At 35.2% G+C, this 20,894-nt stretch overlaps 2 protein-coding genes across 2 annotated transcripts in view; both read left to right on the top strand.

Moving 5' to 3' along the window:
• The window catches only part of LOC107186180, a gene marked incomplete at its 5' end in the record, with an annotated part of 89,260 nt that extends 88,361 nt beyond the window's left edge, over window positions 1–899 (top strand). Inside the window, 2 exons of the mRNA XM_015574002.1 lie at window positions 63–359; window positions 635–899. Of these exons, the coding sequence (XP_015429488.1) occupies window positions 63–359; window positions 635–678 (341 nt within the window). The remainder of the gene's footprint in view (window positions 1–62; window positions 360–634) is intronic.
• A 3,892-nt stretch (window positions 900–4,791) lies between these two features.
• Window positions 4,792–20,894, top strand: part of LOC107186178 (putative mediator of RNA polymerase II transcription subunit 29) — a 36,518-nt gene continuing 20,415 nt past the window's right edge. The window contains exons 1-2 of the mRNA XM_015574001.1: window positions 4,792–5,389; window positions 10,143–10,337. Of these exons, the coding sequence (XP_015429487.1) occupies window positions 5,266–5,389; window positions 10,143–10,337 (319 nt within the window). The 5' untranslated portion in view covers window positions 4,792–5,265. The remainder of the gene's footprint in view (window positions 5,390–10,142; window positions 10,338–20,894) is intronic.

The raw sequence follows: 20,894 nt of genomic DNA, 5'->3' as shown, positions 1-20,894 counted from the left end.
TTGTAAATCACATTATTATACAAATTTTACTTAATATATACTAAATACTTGAATATTTTCAGATGAGCGCGAGAATCTCCCAATAAATAATAATAACAATAATAATAATACTGGAACTAGCAACAATAATGGATTAACGAGAATAATTGATAGCACCGGACCTGGAATGCCGTCTCCACGGCGAGGTTCAGTGCCAGCAGACATATCTGAATTACGCCGAGATATGTTCAATAGGAGTAGCATAAATGGTAAGCCTCGTAATCGGAAAAAGGTTTTGAAGAGGAGAAGTTCTGGAGGACCAGAAATGTTTTCTGTAAGAGGTTCCCTGCCCATAGAGATGGTGGCCATTTCTCATGCTGGTCGGTACAATCATAGATAAAGGAGGATGTCGTAAAACAAGCCGGTACCATTGCGTTCTCCATTAATATTTATATGAAAAAGTTGATTCGTTAGATTATTTGAAAGTCGCTAAAGCTAATTTCATTAGCAGCATTGAACGAAAATCCAGCACTGTCATAGAGTTCTTAAAGGTGTAGATGTCAGCTTTCCTGAATTTGTATGTTCTGTGATGCTCGAAGAAGTAGGAAATCAATCGTAGATCTGTTCTAATGATACTACTATGTATGCATAACAGGATCGGGATCGGGAACCAGAAGATCCAGTTTGTGGAGACTTTAGCATGGAACAGAAGCAAGTGGACCGCCCGTGCAACCAACGGTTGACAGCAGATCATCGAATACTACCGCACTGACAGTCTTTCCTTACAACATTAGCACCAACAGCGATGATTGACTTCCACGTTCAACGATTGCCAAATCTGAAACTCCTCTTATCAACCGTTATCATGGGCATGTGAATTCGTAAAGTTAATCAAGATTTCTATTACAATAGTTGCAATACAAGCGGAACAGTTATAGCGATTTGTCATCATTCATTGTTAAAAATTATATTGCCATAGTCCTATACATATTAATATGTGCACCGAAGAAACCCACTTAAAGGGATGAGAAACAAGAATAGAGTATGTATATCATAATCATTGACGCAAAATACAAGTGTAATATTGGCAGACGATAACATCAAATTTTACGACAGGGTTAACATAGAGAAAACAAAACAAAAGTATCAATTCTAAAGTCTTCCCCGCAATTTACGCGTCCTTGTGGAAGAAACAAAATGTATACATATTAGTTATGTTCGCTTTATATCCATTTGTGCCATACACAAATGTTGTCGAAAACGTGACATAGTCAAACACAGGGTTCAATATGAAGATTTTAATAAGTAAAATGCCTAGATACGGAGAAGGAGAAAAGACTGGTAGAGAAAATCACCGCTATAAAACTAGACACTTAAAGAGGCATACAAATCAATTAAAACGAAATGACATTTGCTCATAGCTAGGGAAGTTATGATTTTTTTAATCAAACAAAGCAATGTTATTTACACTTAGTTAATATCATTTCTTTCATCTTTCATCTCCATCAAATGTTAATTTTTTTTGTAAATCCGAAGATGGAATTTTTTATTGTTATTGACAGTGTTATGAATAAAACGCAAAGAAATTAAATTTACTGTTAAGTAAAATATAAGAAAAAGTATAGCTATGAAAAAGTAACTCTGGTAAAAAAATAATATACTCAATATCAGCAGTAGTTTCTTTTAAAATGTAATGAAAATCAAGATAGACATTCCATTAAACCAAATAGTGTACAATGTATAGAACACAAATCAGAGTTAATAATAATAAACTTGTAATTATTGCTATTAATCATCATTCATTACACTATCATAACAACCATTATTGTCATCATCGTTGTTGTTATAGTTATAAATGAAGTCTTAATGATCGTTCAAGTAGGTAGAAATTATAAACTTAGTCAGTAACAATATCTGCGTTTAATCACAAGGTAAATTAGTTAAAGAATTGCGTGGAATTTTGACCATAATTGTTTATAATGAAAACAAAAGATGGTTACGATGAATGGGTTTACGGTACGTGAACCAAAATCAATCAAAAACTAAAAAATTGTTTAGTACTATCATTGAATATATTAATTAAACAACACACATTTAATTAATTAGTTTCCTTTACACAAAGTACAATTTCTAAACTGCCTATGCACAAACACTGTATACAAGATAGACTCAAATTATTGTACTATTTTGCTGTCAAATTTTTGTTATCATGCAACAGGGTTATTAAAGAAAGGCATTTTATTAACATTTTTCATTATTGTTCTAAGAAAAAGGATAAGAAAAACAATTAATAACTTACATCACGTACTGCTATAACCTGTCATCCCTCTGACTATCAGAAAGTAATGAAATATTATTAAGCCATTGCAGTTCAATAATGATATATAACAAGTCTAAGTTTCTAACTAATCAAAGTAACAATTGATATCTGTATTGATGTAATATAGATAGGTCATCCATTTCTCAAGCAAACTGTAACATTCGTAGTGAACTTCCCTTGGAAAGATTTCCAGATTGTGTTAATGCTGAAACTGTCAGAACTGTATGTGTGTTTCACTCAGTGACCAGAAAATAAAAATGCGACAAAATCGCCTTAAATACATTTGAAATCTTTAAACACGAATATGAAAACAATTCCTAAGTTTTCCTACTTGTAATCCAGAAGAACGCTGCATAAATGACTTGTATAAGTATATTACCACCTAAGTTAGTCTAAAACTACTAGTCCTTCTAAGTCCTAACTAATGCGTATATATGTGTATGTACATATATATACATATACATATATACAGTGAATTAAAAGAAAAATGCACAGAGAACACCAAGGAATACATTGACCGAACAGATTAAAAAATTTCATTACAAACACTTATTTATTTATATTTCCTAAAACATTTACCTTTACTGACAGACCAATAAAAATGGGACTAAACGAAACCTCCTTGCAAAAATGATAATTGACTTAGCTTCTGAAATAAATTTAAATTCAATATTATAAACGACCACTCTGTCCAACTACTTTTTGAAGAATTTTATGACATCTAAATGTACATGTTGCACCGCATTCCAATAGAGAGTGATTAACATTCTTCAATAATTCTCCTCCTCTGCCATCCTATAGATATTGTGTACTTGTATTACACCATTTTCTATGATTGTATTATCTTGGGATGTGCAAAATGAATAAAACTATTCATTATTAATTTAAAAGAATGAATGTAAAAGTAGGGTATTTGACATACAATGCATCAAGCAGTGTTTATACTATGATAAATATTAATTTCTTTTTATCTAAGAAAAATGTTCATTTGTTACGTTATTAAGAATTTGTGAGCTTGTAATTATCTCATTTTTTGTAAAAGTTTGCACTGTTACTATATTTATAACATAGTATTCCAAATTTATAGAAAATTCTAAAATATTTACAAACAAGTATTTCTTCCTGAAATACGTATCGATAAAAGTGAAATATGGGCATATATAAGGATGCTTTCTGCAGGGTTTTCATTATTATTTTGTTACTCATCATGTTTAATACACGTATTACATGCGCACATTTGATGTTTCATAACGATATAATTTAAAGTTTGTTCATGAATTTTCTATTAATTTTCTGTTAAGCTGTGCAAAAATAGGAAGTAATTTTGTTCTACATTTTACTTTGAATTTTCAAAGAACTATTAAATTTAGGAAAATTTAATGAGATATTTTCTTTGAATATGAAAACCAAAAAGGACAAGTATATATTGCAAAACAAGTTGTACTTGTCATTACTTTTATTGTGAGAGATTTGAGGCTTTCACGGCCTGGCGTCATATAGTTCTCATTGTTGAGGTTTTTGGGTGTAAGCCGTGTCCTTGTGGAATTGTTTTCTCCAATGTTTTGTAAGCATTGCAGCTAGTTTCATCAGGGGATCGAGAGACACACTGATACTGAGTAGTAGTATCAGTGTGTCTTTCAACCCCCTGATGAAGCTAGCTGCAATGCTTGCAAAACATTTGAGAAAACAATTCTACAAGGACACGGCTTACAACCGAGAGCCTCAACAATGAGAACTTTTATTGTGCTTTCAAGTAATTTCTTTTTATATATTACAACATTTGATGTTGTAATTGTATACAAGCAAAAAATTTGCGTGCAATTCGCAGTATTGGAAAAGTCAATTAACAAGTAAGAATTCGTATATAATCGGTCTGACGATAAGAAAGTCGTTATGTATTTTCTATAATGTTATTGTAGATAGCTACTGCGTTAGATACAATTAAATGATGTGTTCTTATCATTATTCGTAATTAAATTATAATGTTGTTATAATAAACACGAGATGCGAAATAGTATGAAATGGATATGTGTATGAGTGAGAGTTAAGAATGTGAGCATAGTCCAATCGATTATCTTATTTATGTTGGACAATGTAAGAAAAATTAATATATATGTATATGTATGTGGTGGCTCTACATGGCCTACTATATTCATTAGAATTGGAATTACTATAGTCGATAATTATAGTACCCAAATTTCTTATCATTTTCATTTGGTTGTATTGACTATTTATTTTGTGAATGTACATGCGACTTCTCGATTACATGACAAAACTCCTATTATAAGTTTAGAACTGAATGATACGTGATGCGATATGTAAACCCATCTTCTTTATTAAAAAAAACACAAAAATTACACGAGCATATTTTACTAATTAAATTTCTTCATATATTTTGATTCCCGTTTACAACAAATTTTTGTAATCCCTCGTTTTTTACTGCAATTTACAATATTTATATCTCTTATTCAAATAGCACTGCACAGTTTTACGAATGTTCTTTTAATTACGTTAATTTGAATATTGGCGCGACGCACGCTACCGACAGAGATACCAACTGTAAACACAACACAAACGTTGCGTCATATTGCGCACTGGGTTCCGAGTCGTGTGTCGCGAATCTCGTTTTCGAAAGAGCACGCACACACATGCCGCGTCGTGAAATCAAATCATCGGCCCGCGAAACGAGAGTACATAAATCGCGAGCGACAATTCTCAGTGTTCGTCAGATGCAATCGGTTTTAGCGCGTGTGGTTGCGTACGTGTCTCGTGACTGTCGTTTCACGTATCTGTGCGCGCTCGGTAGGTCAAAATGGCGTGAACCGACCGTGCGATTTTAGGTTATCTTCGCTCGTGGCAAATCACGGCGGGTCCAGAAATAAAGGCGACACGTCCATACGAGGCTGGCATCCCTTTTTCCAAGTGTACACCGCGATCCTCCACGTACGTTCTTTAGCTCGAGGTACATGAGTTATGAGGACGGAATGCCCGCAGGCGGTAACAGTCGTTTCCGCGGTTACCCAGCGCGGATGTCCGAGCGACAACAACTCGCGCTCCTTCTCCAAATGACCTCTCAGGAAATAGTATCAGGTGAGTGAGACACCACTTCAGCATAAACAAACACGCGCACAAGTTCTCTCTTTGAATGCAACATCTACATAATCGATCAGCGTGTCTACGCGACTGTTTAACTATCCGTGAAATGGTTTCTACGTATTGAAACGGATATTTATTCTATGTGTACACAAAATTACGTATTTGACAATGATATTCACAACGACATGACATTACATACTACATGTCGTACCTACATGGTTAGCCCCAGATATATTTTGAATAACTCTATGTAATTAAATCACGAGTTAACCATCTATTTCTTTATTGACACACGAACAAATGACACTCGCACAAATGACCACACTTCCATGCCTTAATCAGCTCTCGTTTTCCGCTGTATCGTTTCATCGAGACAAGTTGCAACGCGAAACTCGGAGCTAGTTATATGACACAGGACAAGTGTTTGCTTATACCTATTATGCGATTGCCCAGCATGCTTAGTTCTAAGGAACGCCATCTATGTATTGCAATATGGAGGGAAATTTAAATTAATAAAGTAAGTCAACCATTTACCTTGAAATAAGATCGTAACACATAATTTTTTCTACTTTTTCCATCTACATGCATTCGATAAAAAATACCAAATTTAAAAAATAAACTGTATTATTTACTCTGAACATGCATCCTTCCTTGCCAACGATATAAGAAAGACCTTTAACGATTGTATGGTTGCAAAATATTATTGAATTTATGGTATTAGAAGCATCAAGATTTCTGTGATATACACTTAGAAAAAGTTTTCATTTATATTGAAAACAGTGACCGTTCGCAAACATCTGTACTTACTTCTGAAAATAAAACTCAAACTATCGAAAAAGTATGTAGATAATAGCTGCCTGAATTTTACCCTGAGGTCTACCAATTACATCGTTGTGTCGAAGTTGCCGTGATTAAATGATGCGTGTTAAATTAACCCTAGAAATGTCAGAAATCTATATTCTATATAACGAGTAAGGTAATGTTGTATGCGACACCGATGAGGTAAGGAAATTACGATATGTATGTACCACAATAATAGTATAAATTCGGAATAAAACAGTAGTTTATTGATTCAATGTAAGTATACAAGTAATATAAAGAAAATAAATTAAACAATCCACGAATATTGTCACTATCTGTTATATGCACAAAATACCGATTGTTATATTCGACAAACTGTTTGCCTATGTCTCCATAATCAGATCCAAAATTTCATTGACAAAAAGTAACTTCCAGTCTGCAGCTTCCTTTGTTACTTGTTTTGCATCACCTTTAGGGTCACGTTAACGCAACACAATATTTGTTTGAATAAGTCTGATATTATTTCTGTAGTACGATGTTGTGGACCACCTATATCCATTCTTTCCATACGTAGTCTTTCTCTGTAGTCGATCATTATCATTACTTGTATCATTTCCTTCGACAAATAATTCGTCACTATAAATACCATGATCGGACACAACTGCGTTTATTTTATAATTTGTGCTTTAAAATTCATTGTCTTCATTCTGTTGATCTAATTCCACCTGTACTACGCTTTTATTTTTTGATTTCATTTTTTAAAAAAGTCAACTTGTTGCGTTAAAGACAAGGTGGCGTGAGATATAATAACTTCATCAATTATTTACTCCTAGATAGCAACTAGCGAAGACGTGACCATTTTACAACTTACATTTAAACCACAACAGTCGCAAAGATACAAAATATCAGCTACCAGTATAAATATACTATGCATTTAGTTCTGACTGGATAAAACAAGCAGTATGTATGTAGCTGGCATTGCCGGTAACGCCATCTTACGCACGTAGGGTTAACAACAAAAAGAGGGGACAATGTTGGTATACCTAAATAATTGTCATATTCTCAAGTTTCTGCCATATAAGTACACTAGACATTCGTTTAATGTAGGCTCCTTTATTATATGTATTTGGGAATGCTCCTCGCTAACTAAACAGGAATTTCTCACACGGGTGCGCGCACCCCACTCTGTCGCTCAGCAACTAAGGAACGGAATACATACGTTGTTGCGTTTAGTTCGCATATTTTTCATCGCAGAATGTTTAGTGTATAAAATGTTTGGGTATACTTTCCCCCTGGGAAACCTTTTTTTCCCCATAAATTTGTATTGATCGAAAGTACGTATCAAATAACATTAAACAATATCAATTTTGTGTTTAGGAATCTGTCCATTAAAAGGTTATTAAGCAAAGAAGACTCAGAAATTGTTACGTATTTTCTAACCTATAATGTGACATACTCCACTCAAATCAGTATAATGTTTTGAATATTATTTTTTTTTATTTCTTAACTATCTCTAACCAACTCAGATCAGTATAATCCCAGTCAGCCAAACCTGCAAAGCCAAATTTTGTCCAATGCCTGTTATAAAGTTATGACTGCAAGTTTTATGCAAGATTTGCTATAAACACGTTGTGCGCACATTGACAGCAACATATGCAGCTTGCATACTGATTTGCGCAAACCTTGTTCCGGTTTTACCCTCAATTTGACATAGGTCTTTCTGCTAATTTGCTTTACCATTTTGTCAGCTGACGTTGCCTGCAAAACGCAAGTCAAATGCGGAAACAAATGGCTATGGTTTTTTTAGATAACTTTTGTCATTTATTGTTGGCAATTTACTCGAAGCTTGTACACAACTGGTTATCAAGGATGCTCTAAAAACAAAAAACACAAAACAACACGGATAATAGTATTTATCATACAAACACAGATGAGATATAAGAATAAACGTAACGTCTTATGGGACTTGGTGTCCAAGAAAAATAACTCTGGTTCAAGCGCACCTCTACATAGAAGTTTCCGATTTCAGGAACTACGTCCGACACCGTGATAACGCGCAACTCACACGCATCCGTGATTGCATGTAGCGATACATACATACATTATTGCCCCGGTTTCGCTAGCAAAGAATGGAAAACTGAAATGGTACGGGGGCTTCTGACGCCTCCGAAGCATGGAACAGAAAATTACATTGCATGTTAGGTCTATTCTTATGTCTCGTCTGTGCTATAACTCAAGTGTAACCAACTGTGTTTATAAATTTATACGTGAAAAATGAGCTCTACTCTTATAAAAAATATTAAACGTTAGAAAACATCTAAATTTCGCAACCTTTTTCGTATCATTACTTTTCAACAAAACGATTCCTAACAGAAAATTGGTATCGTTAAACTCTACCCAACAAGTACTTTGCATACATATAACTTTGAACCCAAAAAAATGTTTCCCAGAGAAGTTCACATAAATATTTCAATACTCAATAATTTTTGTAAATAAATTTTTTTTATATTTTTAAAAATAACGGAGATAGTAAGGTGATTAAAAAGTGCGTACATCCTGCCCACCCTATATTTAGGTACGTTGAACAAGTGAACGAACGATCGACGGGAAGAGCGCGCGTGTGATTCGCCCTCATTAATTGCATCATTCCTGGAAATGTAGCCTTCAACAGCCCCGGAAGGTGCAATAAACGAATGCCTATCCTATTGTTCCGGCACCGATCGCCGATAACTTGCAACTACAATTTAGACTAGGAGGTGTTACTGCTAGAAAATACTCCCATGGTTTTATTTTGAAGCAATCGCCATGCTCTTTATCTCGTCTCCATACATCTACTGAATTCAATGTAAATGAAAGTTATACAAGAATATACCGATACACGCTACAAAAAGTGTCGATGTAGAGATCTTCGTGTACATGAATGTACATACCCACATACAGTGGGTGTAGAAAGTATTCATACATTGACTAATTTCTAGCAAACCTTCGTATAATTGAGACTTAGTAATTAATTTTTAAAAAACAATTAGTTCGGAGATCTCTGGGATATCGTGCAAAAAAATAAGATACTCGCATGGTGTGCAATAGTAGCAACAAAAATTACAAAATTGACATTCATGAATTATAGCACTGATTAGGAGTCCAGACAGCCAAGCCTGTAAAGTAATGTAAAGCCACATGTCTAATACCTGTTATAAAGTTATGGCTACAAGGTTCTATTCTAAGTTCCGGTTTTACCCTCAATTTGACATAGGTCATAGATCATGTTGCAAGACTTTTTGCTAATTTGCTTTACCATTTTGTCAACTGGCGTTGCCTGCAAAACCTAAGTCAAATGCGGAAACAGATTGCTATGATTTTTTAAAGAACTTTTGTCATTTATTGCTGGCAATTTGTTTAAAACTTGTACTCAATTGGTTATCAGGAAGGGTAAATAAAAGCCAATTATTCTAATATTTATTTACACCTCTGTAAACAAGATTAAAATTTAATCGGGTCGCCAGTAACCCCACAATGTCATTTCAGGGTTAGCAATAATTTAAGTGTTGATTTATCTGCTAGTAGTATGCGTAACTTTTTACAGAACCGAGGATATCATGGCAGTATGGCCTGTAAAATATATTTCGTAAGGTAAGCAAATAGACAGAAAGTACGACCATAATCTAATTATTTTATCAACCATAATCTTCTATCTCAAGAGTTTTGCAACTTTTGTTAACAATTGTATTGTATGTCAGTAAATCTTGTCATAGACTTACACAACATAGTGCTAAGATATTTATATAGGAATCAAGTTAGGAATATTTGTTACTAGGATGATTAATTTAATTTTTTTAAAATTATTTAAGTTTATTTAATATTATTTTTCATTATAGACCCGAAAACTTCAGTTCTGTTGTTATTTACGTGTATATAATACGTGCTTACATAATTTACATGTTTTTAGGTGCAAATCGAACGGAAAACACAACGCCAAGCACTACCCAAAGGTCATCGACATTGCAACAGCGAGGATCAAAAGGACGGTGGACTAGTAAAAATGGGGATTCGGCAGTCCATACGTCTGTTAATCGTAAAGAAGATTTTCGCGTGGGTCAGATGCTCGTAAATGGATACGATCTTAATACGAAGGAAGCGAATGGTAAGTAACTTCTATTCTTCCGCCCTCTGAATTGTATACTTTCAATATTAGAAAAGAAATAATTCTCACAAACCCTTTGAATACGCTAGCGTTCTTAATTGGCTAAGTAGAACATTATATGTGTATAAAATAATATTATATTGGTAACAAATTTTTAAAAACGCAAGCTGTCACAAAATTAATATGCATCTTTTTAAAATAACTGCACTTTTTACGCGTTAAGTAATTTATAGAATGCACGTTGAAGAATAGGAAGTACAAACGAATGATTGAAAAATTATTTTCTATTTCACATAAATTTATTGACACAATTACATGACGTATCGCTCCGAATGATTCAAACGATATGCCTTTGGGAGTTTATGACAATCTTTAGATTCAGTCCTTATGACCTTTAGCCGATGATATGAGTTATTTAGGAAACAAGGTCTGTCATATTTGTCAGGCGCTTGTCATAAATGCATAATAAAGCAAGAATATTAATGTGCCACTAATAGATCGTCTTGTAACTACTATGAACGGTTTTTCCACTAATTTCATACTCGCTAACTATAATGTACTAGAGCAGTGGTTCCGAAAGTTTTTAAAGCCGCAACCCCCTTTTGGTCGAGACTGTTGCTTGCGACCTCCCAGAGGGTCACAACTGACGTTAATTTTTTTTTCTAAATACAAAATAAATGTATAATGTGGTAACACATATAATTAAAGAAAACAAACATATATTTATTTTAAAAGGAAATAAAACTAGTGTTACAAATATTATGAGCCACAACTTTCCACTGCCAACTTCCACACTCAACTGTCTCAACTGTCTTCCCCGAAAAACTACCCTACCCCACATTACCCCACGCTTGCCCTCTCGATACCTTTTCCAACAAACCTTTGCTGACTGGCCGAACCCCGTCATCGCTCGCAACCCAACGCAGGTCAACCCCGCTTTCATTTTTATGGCTTTTTTCCGGCTCTCGCCTCGCAAAACGCCCTGGTCTAACGGCTAAAAACGTCTCTTAAAACTACGTACAGAAATGTGTACCGGGTACCCCGAACATTCCCGATACCACAATAATGATACGGTTTTTTTTTGTTTTATTTTGTCAATAATTTTTTCTAAAATTGTCTCAAACCAATTATTGCATGTGTGACCTACCCACACAATGCGTTATAAAACATACTTTTACCCATTATTTTAGCGTTATCTCAGTTAATATTCAATTGCGGCAGAAACCTTTCAGATATGTTCATTTAGGAGTATTTTGGATGATTTTACAAAATTTCATGAAAATCAAAAAGTGGACCTTTTCGAAATTGCAGCTTAGTATTTTATTATTATTATTGATAATAATGATATTTTTAACATACATACAATTATATCCGTGTAACGAAAGTAACTTTTTTTTAATCGAAATACAGTATGACTGGGGTCGGTCACCTCTGGTTCGTGTTTGTCGCAGAGACACTCGTCGCTAAATGAAGGCGACGTACAGTAGGGTATTTGACCCGAAAAGCTGGCCAAAATCCCAAATTTTATCTTTGTTCAAAATGAATGAAACTTTGTGTCTATGTTCCTAAGAATGAATAAAAGTAAACTGCTATCTTGGTTTTTCGAAAACAGCAGTAATTAGCAACAAATTGAGGCTTGAAAGTCAACAATTTTTGTGCTGGAAGAAAATGCCAAGAAACCTATATTAAAAAAGTGATTTATTACAAGTGTAGTGTTAAGGAAGTGCAATAACAACATATGTAGGATATAGAGGAAGGTATATAGAGTAATTTGGCACCTTATTTCTTTCAATTTTTTGTGTGGTTTTGATAAAATAACAATTTGAAAACAGTGTTTTTTTTTCGTAAAATCAAGTATAAAACATTGAATTACTTTTTTGCACCCCAAAACACCCCTTTACTTTTGATATATTTTTATCCTTGGACATTGCTTTATATATTTCTTGAAAAATTAGGTCCTAAGAGGTGCTAAAACTACAGTTTTGTTCAAAAGTATCGCCTGACTTATGCACTAGTGAAAATTTATTGAGATTCAATGTTCCATAACTGTGTTAATATTCGTCAGAATTTGCTTAAATGAAAGGAAGATTAAAGCTTGAACCTTCTACTTTTTAACCCTTTCATTTGATTTTATGTAACTCGGTGTCCAAGAGGTAAAATCTTCCCTTATAAAGAGGGCCTTCCAATTCTAAAATTTTGTTCATATTTGAAAATGATGTTCCTCATAGACAACAGTGTTCGGAATTTTGCATGTATTTCAGAAATAATGATTCTTTGCCTTTAAAACAAGCCAAACTGCATCCAAAACTGATGTTTTTTAACGAAGTTACGGCCATTTATAGAAACGCCTGCCGCTTTATGGTTTCATGTCTTTCGTGCATGGCAACGTTCAATGGTATGCGTTTCTGTAAATGACTATAACTTCGTTAGAAAACATGCGTTTTGGATGCAGTGTAACTTCTTTTCTTTTCATTCAATTTCTTTTATTATTATATTGAACAGTCGTCTGAAGTGAAAGCTTTCTAACCATACAAAACTACTTACGTACAATAGGTTACAAACATTTGACAACCATCTGACAATACGCGTGACCTTGGAGAAGCTTTTTAATAAGAAAAGTTTTTTGTGAATATCCGACAAACAGATAGAAACTCGTCTATTGTTTTGGGGGAACGGCTGCCGCCCCTCCCCTATACCCTCTTCCCGCTAACGATTCTAGTCTCAGACTTACTCCGACCACTCTTTCAAAATGTATCTTCTCTTAAATATTGCATACTGCCAATTTTTTCAAGGACAAGGTCACTCAGTGTTATGATTAGGAAGTCTTTATTGAACAAAAAGTAAGTATCGCTCGGCTGCTCGAAAGGAACTAACTTGTCTCCGCAGCCGTGTCGTCAAGCGCGGCGAAGTAACACAAAAATAAACAAAAGAAAGGGCCGCAAAATGGGGAGCAGAACAAGAAATAATTAAAAAGACCTATCAAGCATTAGTTCTATCAAAATTAGACTACGGATCAATTGCTTACATCTCGGCAAAATCAAAACTACTACAACTCTTAGAGCCTATACAAAATACAGCAGCAAGACTAGCTACTGGCGCCTTTCGAACCAGCCCAGTAGAAAGTATACTATGTGAGGCAAACCTTATCCCGCTCAAATTCAGAAGAAAAAAATTATGTTTGAATTACGCTGTTTCTACCTCAGCTACACCACAAAACCCAATTCATAATCTGTTACAATCAAAAACCTCTGAGGAACCTTATAAAAAAAAGAAAAACTACCCAAAACCTCTAAGTATTAGAATTAAAAACTATCTACAAGAACTAAATCTAACAATCCCTCAAATACAAATACGGAAGTCTAGCAAAACCCCTCCTTGGATCAGATATACTCCAATCGTTCTTAAACTAAACATTCAAGAAACCAACCTTGAGCAAAGCACTCTAAAAAACCTTTTTAACACAAAAATTAGTCAATACAGTAACTTTACTCAGATCTACACTGACGCATCAAAATCTAAACGAGGAACAGGCTGTGCCATAATACTACCAAACAAAAATCTTGTATACAAACTACCAGACGAATTATCAATTTTCGATAGTGAAGCCTTCGCAATATTAGAAGCACTAAAACAGATCAGAGGAGCCAAACTCAAAAACTCAATAATCTTTTCAGACTCTAATAGTGTGTTATCAGCCATAGAACACCAATCTCAATATCACTATCTGGTACAAAACATCTTAGAAGCATATAACGATATTAAATCAACACACGAATCCACAGAAATAATTCTCAGCTGGGTGCCATCTCATGTAGGCATCGAACCAAATGAGAAAGCAGACTTTTTAGCTAGAAACGCAGCTGAAAATCACAATAAATACATACATCTAACCCTACCTCTTAACTACAAGGAAGCCCAAAAACTGACTAAAAATGCAATACACAACGCGTGGAACGAAAAATGGCAAAATATAACACCACAAAAACTCCATAAAATCAGGGAAAATATACATGAAAAAAGCCCGGCATTAAATTTCTCAAGACAAAATCAAATCACCATAAATAGACTGAGAATTGGGCACACGAATTTAAGCCACATACACATTATAACAAAAGGAAACCCAAACATGTGCGACAATTGCAACATCCCACTAACACTGCAGCCCTTAATTATCGACTGCCCTCTATTTCAAGAACAAAGAAGAAAGCATCACATACCAGAAGACCTTAACACAAGTCTCAACGATAAAGCTTCATCTGAAAACACCTTAGCCTTCCTAAAAGAAATCAATTTTCTACACCGCATCTAGACTCAAAAGTATAAAAATAGCAGTAACGTATATGTAATCAAAATATATGTAACGTAGTCCTAAGTCGCTAATGACCCACAAGAGGTTGATGCGACAATAAATAAACAAATTAAAAAAAAAAAAAAGGGCCGCACGCCTGGCGCTCTCGCGTCCTATGAATCACACACGCATGCGATGTGCGTCTTTATTGTTACCACACACTCAGGACGTTGACCTTGACAGCATAGTCAAGATCAAGGTCATACACGAGGTTGCCGTTTTTCTACATAATTATGCATACATAACAAAATTCAGTATATAGTATCGAATATATTTTTGCGAAGTTCGAATTGACAACATATTTCAAGGTCATTGAAATCAGTGAAGATCGACCTATTCCGAAAAATTACCGAAAAAACTATCGCTGGTATTGGATTAAATTTTTTTGGGAATAAAAGAGAACATCTTCCAGTTGCAGAAAATATTTTTTTATGTCGATAGTTTTTACAGTTTATTAATTAATGTAGAAGCTTGTTATTCTCTTCGACGATGTAACTCGCATTGGTATACACTGTAGCAACTGTCATACAGATCTGATTGCAAAAAACAAGAAATTTTTTTAAAGTTAAATAGTTAACGCTGGGATTGAACCAAACTCAAAGAAAAAATATGAATAATTGGAAAAATTATAGCGTTTGAATGAAAAATTTTTACCCTAGATAAATTTAGCTTTATATCAATGAAAAACATGGTATAAATAAAAATTAAACTCAATATTTGAGGTTCAGTACCTGGAGAAATGTAACGAATAAAATGAGCTATGTTTGAAATTGATCAGTCACAATAGTTAGTTTTTGAGTTATCTTGTACGCCAATTTCGAAGACATGGTTTCGAGAAAAACTGCGGTGTGACACACTGAACAGATTATAACTTTTTTGTTTTTTGGAATTCGACTTTAAAATTTTGGGGACATGTTTGTACACATTGTACCTTTGATTTATGTAAACAAAATTTGTTTGGACCTATTACGCAAGAATCCGCCTTTAAGCGAAGAAAAGATACGTCTGTTAAGCGGAAACTACTATATTTTGTGTGTATTGCACAATAAACGTGACTGTATAGCCTACAGCTATTGTGGCCGTTTCAAAATTACCATCCTCTTTTGCATAAGTAGACTATTTTTTGTTACGGCATTAGAAAATGTCATTGAGAACCGTGTGCCATTTATGCGCAATTAATCTATAAACATAAAAAGTACTCGCGATAGAACATTGTATTCCATTGACAAGTAAGATCATACTCGGCGAGTGAACTAATTCAATATATTCGAAAGTTGCGTGTATTTAAAAAATGCTGTATCAGTGGTCAAGATGATCTTAAGTAACCTCTATTAATTATTTTACAGCATCATGTATTTTTGATTAATAATATTTTGTGAAAACAAACAGTACTTAATTTTAAACGTCGCAATTATTCATATGAGTAGTACGATGAAATGTAATCATCGATTGTTGCGATATTCTCATTTACGTGACATAACGTTCGGTTTTAAGCTGTATAATTATGATTTGACATCAAACATCGGTTCATACGAATTTGCAGAAAAGTTCACAAGAAAAGTTTCTTTAAAAACGAATCCTAGTTACACGAAAGTTTCTGCAGACGTTTGCTTGACAGTACATATGTATAAGTATGAGACAGTCCACATAGTATATGTAGTTAAACGTTTAAGAAATCAGATACTTATTCATCAGCGAACTGACGTGTTTTGTTCGAAGTAAAAATACTTGTCAGTTTTCTGATCAGCGTATACTATAACTTTCCTCATTCTACCACCATTGATTTTCCTATGATTAAAGCATACACTTTCAAATAGAATGATTCTAAATTTTATGTAAGTATTTCAAATGAAAATGTAATACATAGACCTGTGGGAAAATGTTGTACGAGCAAGGTGAGATTCATTTTGAAATCTCTCTTAATTTATAGTCACGCAGAGGTGTACCATCGGCCAAAAGTTTTGGTACACCTACTGCATTTGTATTCCATACCTAAATACAAACTATAGGGTTCAATATTCCGCCATCTCTTAATACTTGGACATGGTGGTTTTTTAACTCCAGATAATAAACTTTGATGACGCTTGATACTCTTGGGGATATCATATTTCTATGACTAAGACGTTCAGCATTGCCATTGTTTATTAGTTTGGGACCTTCTACGAACCGAATTGTTGTTTTCGATGCAGATCATGCATCTCTGGTATGGTTAAAGTTCGAATATATGGCAAGAAATCAGTTGTTTTAGTTGTCAAGGCACTTAGCAGTGGTCGCGATCACGAAAGAAAGAAATCAGGTATCTCAAAAGAAAGAATGACGAGAGGTGGAATTTATTCAGGGTGTAACAAAAATGTTGCTCGACCCGGAAATGGGACACTCGGGGGGTGAATTGAAACAACTTTTTTCTTAGCAAAAATGTAATCTCAGACTTCGTTACCGAGATTTAAACGAAAAACCGCGACCAATCGGAGCGGGAGTTTGCCAGCCAAGTTCCCGCGCTAGCGGTGGCTACGCGCTACGCTTGTACTATGAAGCCCCGAACAAGCAAGTCAGCATGCATCCCAGGAAACCGCGTATAATAGCAAATAAAAAAAACGTAACAGATAAAATCATACCTTTTATCATCTATCGTTTGTTATTTAAAGAGATTAATGAATGAAACATAAATGTAGGAAAATTATGTGTAACGTAAAAAGACGAATGGACATTTACTTTTTTAAAAAGAATGGAAACTAATAATTATTTGTAGAGGGGCTAAGGAATTTGTAAATTTCCTTTTCAAATAACGTATTAACGAAAAGGTAACGGAACAGAGAATGAACGAGAAGTGATCGTAGTTCGGTATTGGCATAAAAATTCGTAGTTTAATAAGGGGCGACAATGTTGCTGATAATGAATAAGTTTCTTCAAATGTCCGAAGAAAAATGTGGGCACGAAAACTTGCAGAATTATTGCCGGGAAAAAGTCATATGTAGCTTGCGTTAAATTAAAAAAATAATAATCAACAATAAATTGAGTAGAACTCACCCTTTCGGAAATTCATCCGCAGCTTGCAGACCTGTGTCAGTAGGTCACTGTACCGATCCTGGTCATCGACAACCGAAACGGTTTATCGATTATTTTCGATTTACCAGATGTTTCACGTAGCCAAACGCTTGCACAGCAGCAACCGCGTATCCGTTATTCTGTGCGTACCACCAGAACATTGCGTAATACTCTCGTGAATTGAACATCTCTGTCGCCCGATTGCTAACCGACTGACAGAATTTTTCTGCAAGGGTTCCTCTACCCCCAAGTAGTTCTATATCGTTACATTGTGAGTTCACTCCCACCGTGGTAACAAGATTTAGGTAAAAAGAAACCAGCGTTCTGGCAAAGATAGAACGCAGAAACTACGTTTTTCTCGACATGTTGAGTTGACGCTGCTTAGCCTTGTCCGAGCACCTTAGTAGAGGCCGGAGCGGACGTTTCGCTGCAGGACGGAGGAAACTTTTATACCTGCAGACTGAGTTCCAACCATTTGAGGACCAACCAGCAACGCATACCGTAACAGAAATATCTGGAAATCGTTAAAGTGCTCTATGTATTTAATTATACGCTTTGAAGTATTCCATCTGATACAAAATACAAGGAAACAAAACATAATGTACTTATTGTACATATTGTACTTATGAATTTATATCTCGGGAACTATGTCATATAGTTTTAATCGAGAAGGATCAGCCTTCTTGAATAAATTTCTTCGAGGTCGACAAATCATTTTTGCAATACTAAAAATTATTTACAAATTCTTATTGTGCACATTTTACCTCGAGGTTGCAATTTTTAAAATCCGAAATAAATACTACCATATTTGATGAAGTGTTTTCCATAAAATAAGTCTATCGGTAGGGTGTGATGCGGTTCATATTAATGTCGCAGTAAGCTATTAAAGACAGCGTGCGCCCCGATTCAGGTAGAAGAACTGGGCGCTTCGCTATTACCCCTTCATCGTGGATGAGAGCAGCTAAAAAGAAATACGTATGAAATATTTTGATTAGAACTACAATCTACCAGAGTTGTATAAAAACCGGCAATTGTCACAATTCCGGATGTTGTTCCCTTCTGAGTCCACGTCTGCTACGAAGCCGAAGCAATTAGATTGTAAATAACCGAAACGTCCGTTCCGGCCTCTGCTAAGGTGCTCGTTCAAGGCTAAGCAACGTCAACTCAACATGTGTCCGTGAAATTTTTTTTCCTGCTCCTTGCGGAAAACGTAGTTTCTGCTTTCTATCTCGAAGCAACGGGTACCGTGGCAGTAAATTGACGGAGTCCGCGCTTCGGTGAAACTGCACGATGGTTCGTTCGTTGCACTTCTGCAAAGCACGTGTTTTCCCAGAACGCTGGTTTCTTTTTACTTAAATCTTGTTACTGCAGTGGGAGTAAACTCACAATGTAACGATGGGAAACTACTTGGGGGTAGAAGAACCCTTACGGAAAAATTCTGTCAGTGGGTTAGCAATCGGGCGACAGAGATGTTCAGTTCACGAGAGTATTACGCAATGTCCTGGTGGTACGTACAGAATAACGGATATGCGGTTGCTGCTGTGCAAGTGTTTGGCTACGTAAAACATCTGATAAACTGAAAACAATCGGCCCTATCCGGGGCCACGCATTTTCCTAACGTAGGAACAACACGTTGGATTAAAAATACATTAAGTGATTGTGTCGGGTGATCAGTGTTAGTGGTCGTGCAGTGAAGCGAGTACGTATTCTGTGGAATAACCAGGACGCACTTGACGTTACAACCCTTAACTTCGGCTGGTGAGGTATACCTGCGATCACCTGCGAACTGGGCGATACCCTGCCATAAACCGTTTCGGCAGTCGATGACCAGGATCGGTTCAGTGACTTAGTGACATAGGTTTGCAAACTGCAGGTGAATTTGCGAAAGGGTGAGTTTTAATCAATTTATTGCTGATTATTATTTCTTTAATTTAACGCAAGCTACATATGACTTTTTCCCGGCAATAATTCTGCAAGTTTCCGTGCCTACATTTTCCTTCGGGCTTCTTAAAGATTCTGTTTAAAAAAATTATTGTGTATTCGTCTTTTTACGTTACACATGATTTTCTTACATTTATGTTCCATTCATTCATCACTTTAAATGACACATGAAAGATGATAAAAAGTTCGATTTGTTATGTTTTTCTTATTTGCTATTATACGCGGTTTCCTGGGATGCATGCCGACTTGCGTGTTCGAAACTTCATAGTACAAGCCTAGCGCATAGCCACCGCTAGCGCGGGAACTCGGCTGGCAAACTCGCGCTCTGATTGGTCACGGTTTTTCGTTAATATCTCGGTAACAAAGCTGCAGATAACATTTTCGCTGAAGAAAAAGTGGTTTCAAATCATCTCAGCAACCCCTCATTTCTCGGAAGAAAGACATTTTTGAGACACCCTGTATATGAAGAGCAATCGTTATGCAACACTTGCAAATGTATATACATATGTTTTATTATCAAAGTTGACGAAAGTACACAAGGAAAGGTTCCTTTAAAAAAAAAATTGTAGTATACGAAAGTTTCTGTAGACATTTGCTTGACAATCAATTGCAGCACCAGCATAGGGCAGCCCATATAGTATGGTTAAACATTTAGGAAATCAGATGCTCACTCTTCAGTGAACTTGAGGTGTTCTGTTCGAAGTAACAATACTTTTCAAAGTTTCCTGACCAGCATATACAGGGTGGTCCACCTAAAGGCAGCCACCTAAATATCTTCTTCAGTTGTGATTATATAAAAAATATATTGTATGCAATTTGAATTGTGTCAATGTACGAATACACTGCAAAGGATATGTTTTCAAGGGCACCGATGTTTATTGCATATAAGTGTTAATTTTTTCTTTTACGTATTATGTAAAGTAAAAAATCTTTTACGTATAACTGTATACACATTTTGCTCTGGAAAAAAACCCGTGGGGACGATCATTCTTTTCTGTGTGATATCATTCAAGGGTAACAGTTTCCACTGAGATCTGTTGTCTCTGTTCTTATCACTCAATCTTATTTCGTCGTTTAACTGGTCACGAAATCTTCGTTGAGATTTATGTTATTCTACACATTTGGAATGGAGTACGCGGCCCGAATTGAAATTTTGTAATCCCCCCGACGTTGAAAAAACGATGTCTTCGTGCCCGATGAGTGGGGAACCTGAAGTTCCCTAC

The sequence above is a fragment of the Dufourea novaeangliae genome, unplaced genomic scaffold (assembly GCF_001272555.1).
Source record: "Dufourea novaeangliae isolate 0120121106 unplaced genomic scaffold, ASM127255v1 scaffold79, whole genome shotgun sequence".
NCBI lineage: Eukaryota > Metazoa > Arthropoda > Insecta > Hymenoptera > Halictidae > Dufourea > Dufourea novaeangliae.
The sequence above is the reverse complement of the archived record's forward strand: the minus strand, read 5'-3'. Positions and strand labels throughout refer to the sequence as shown.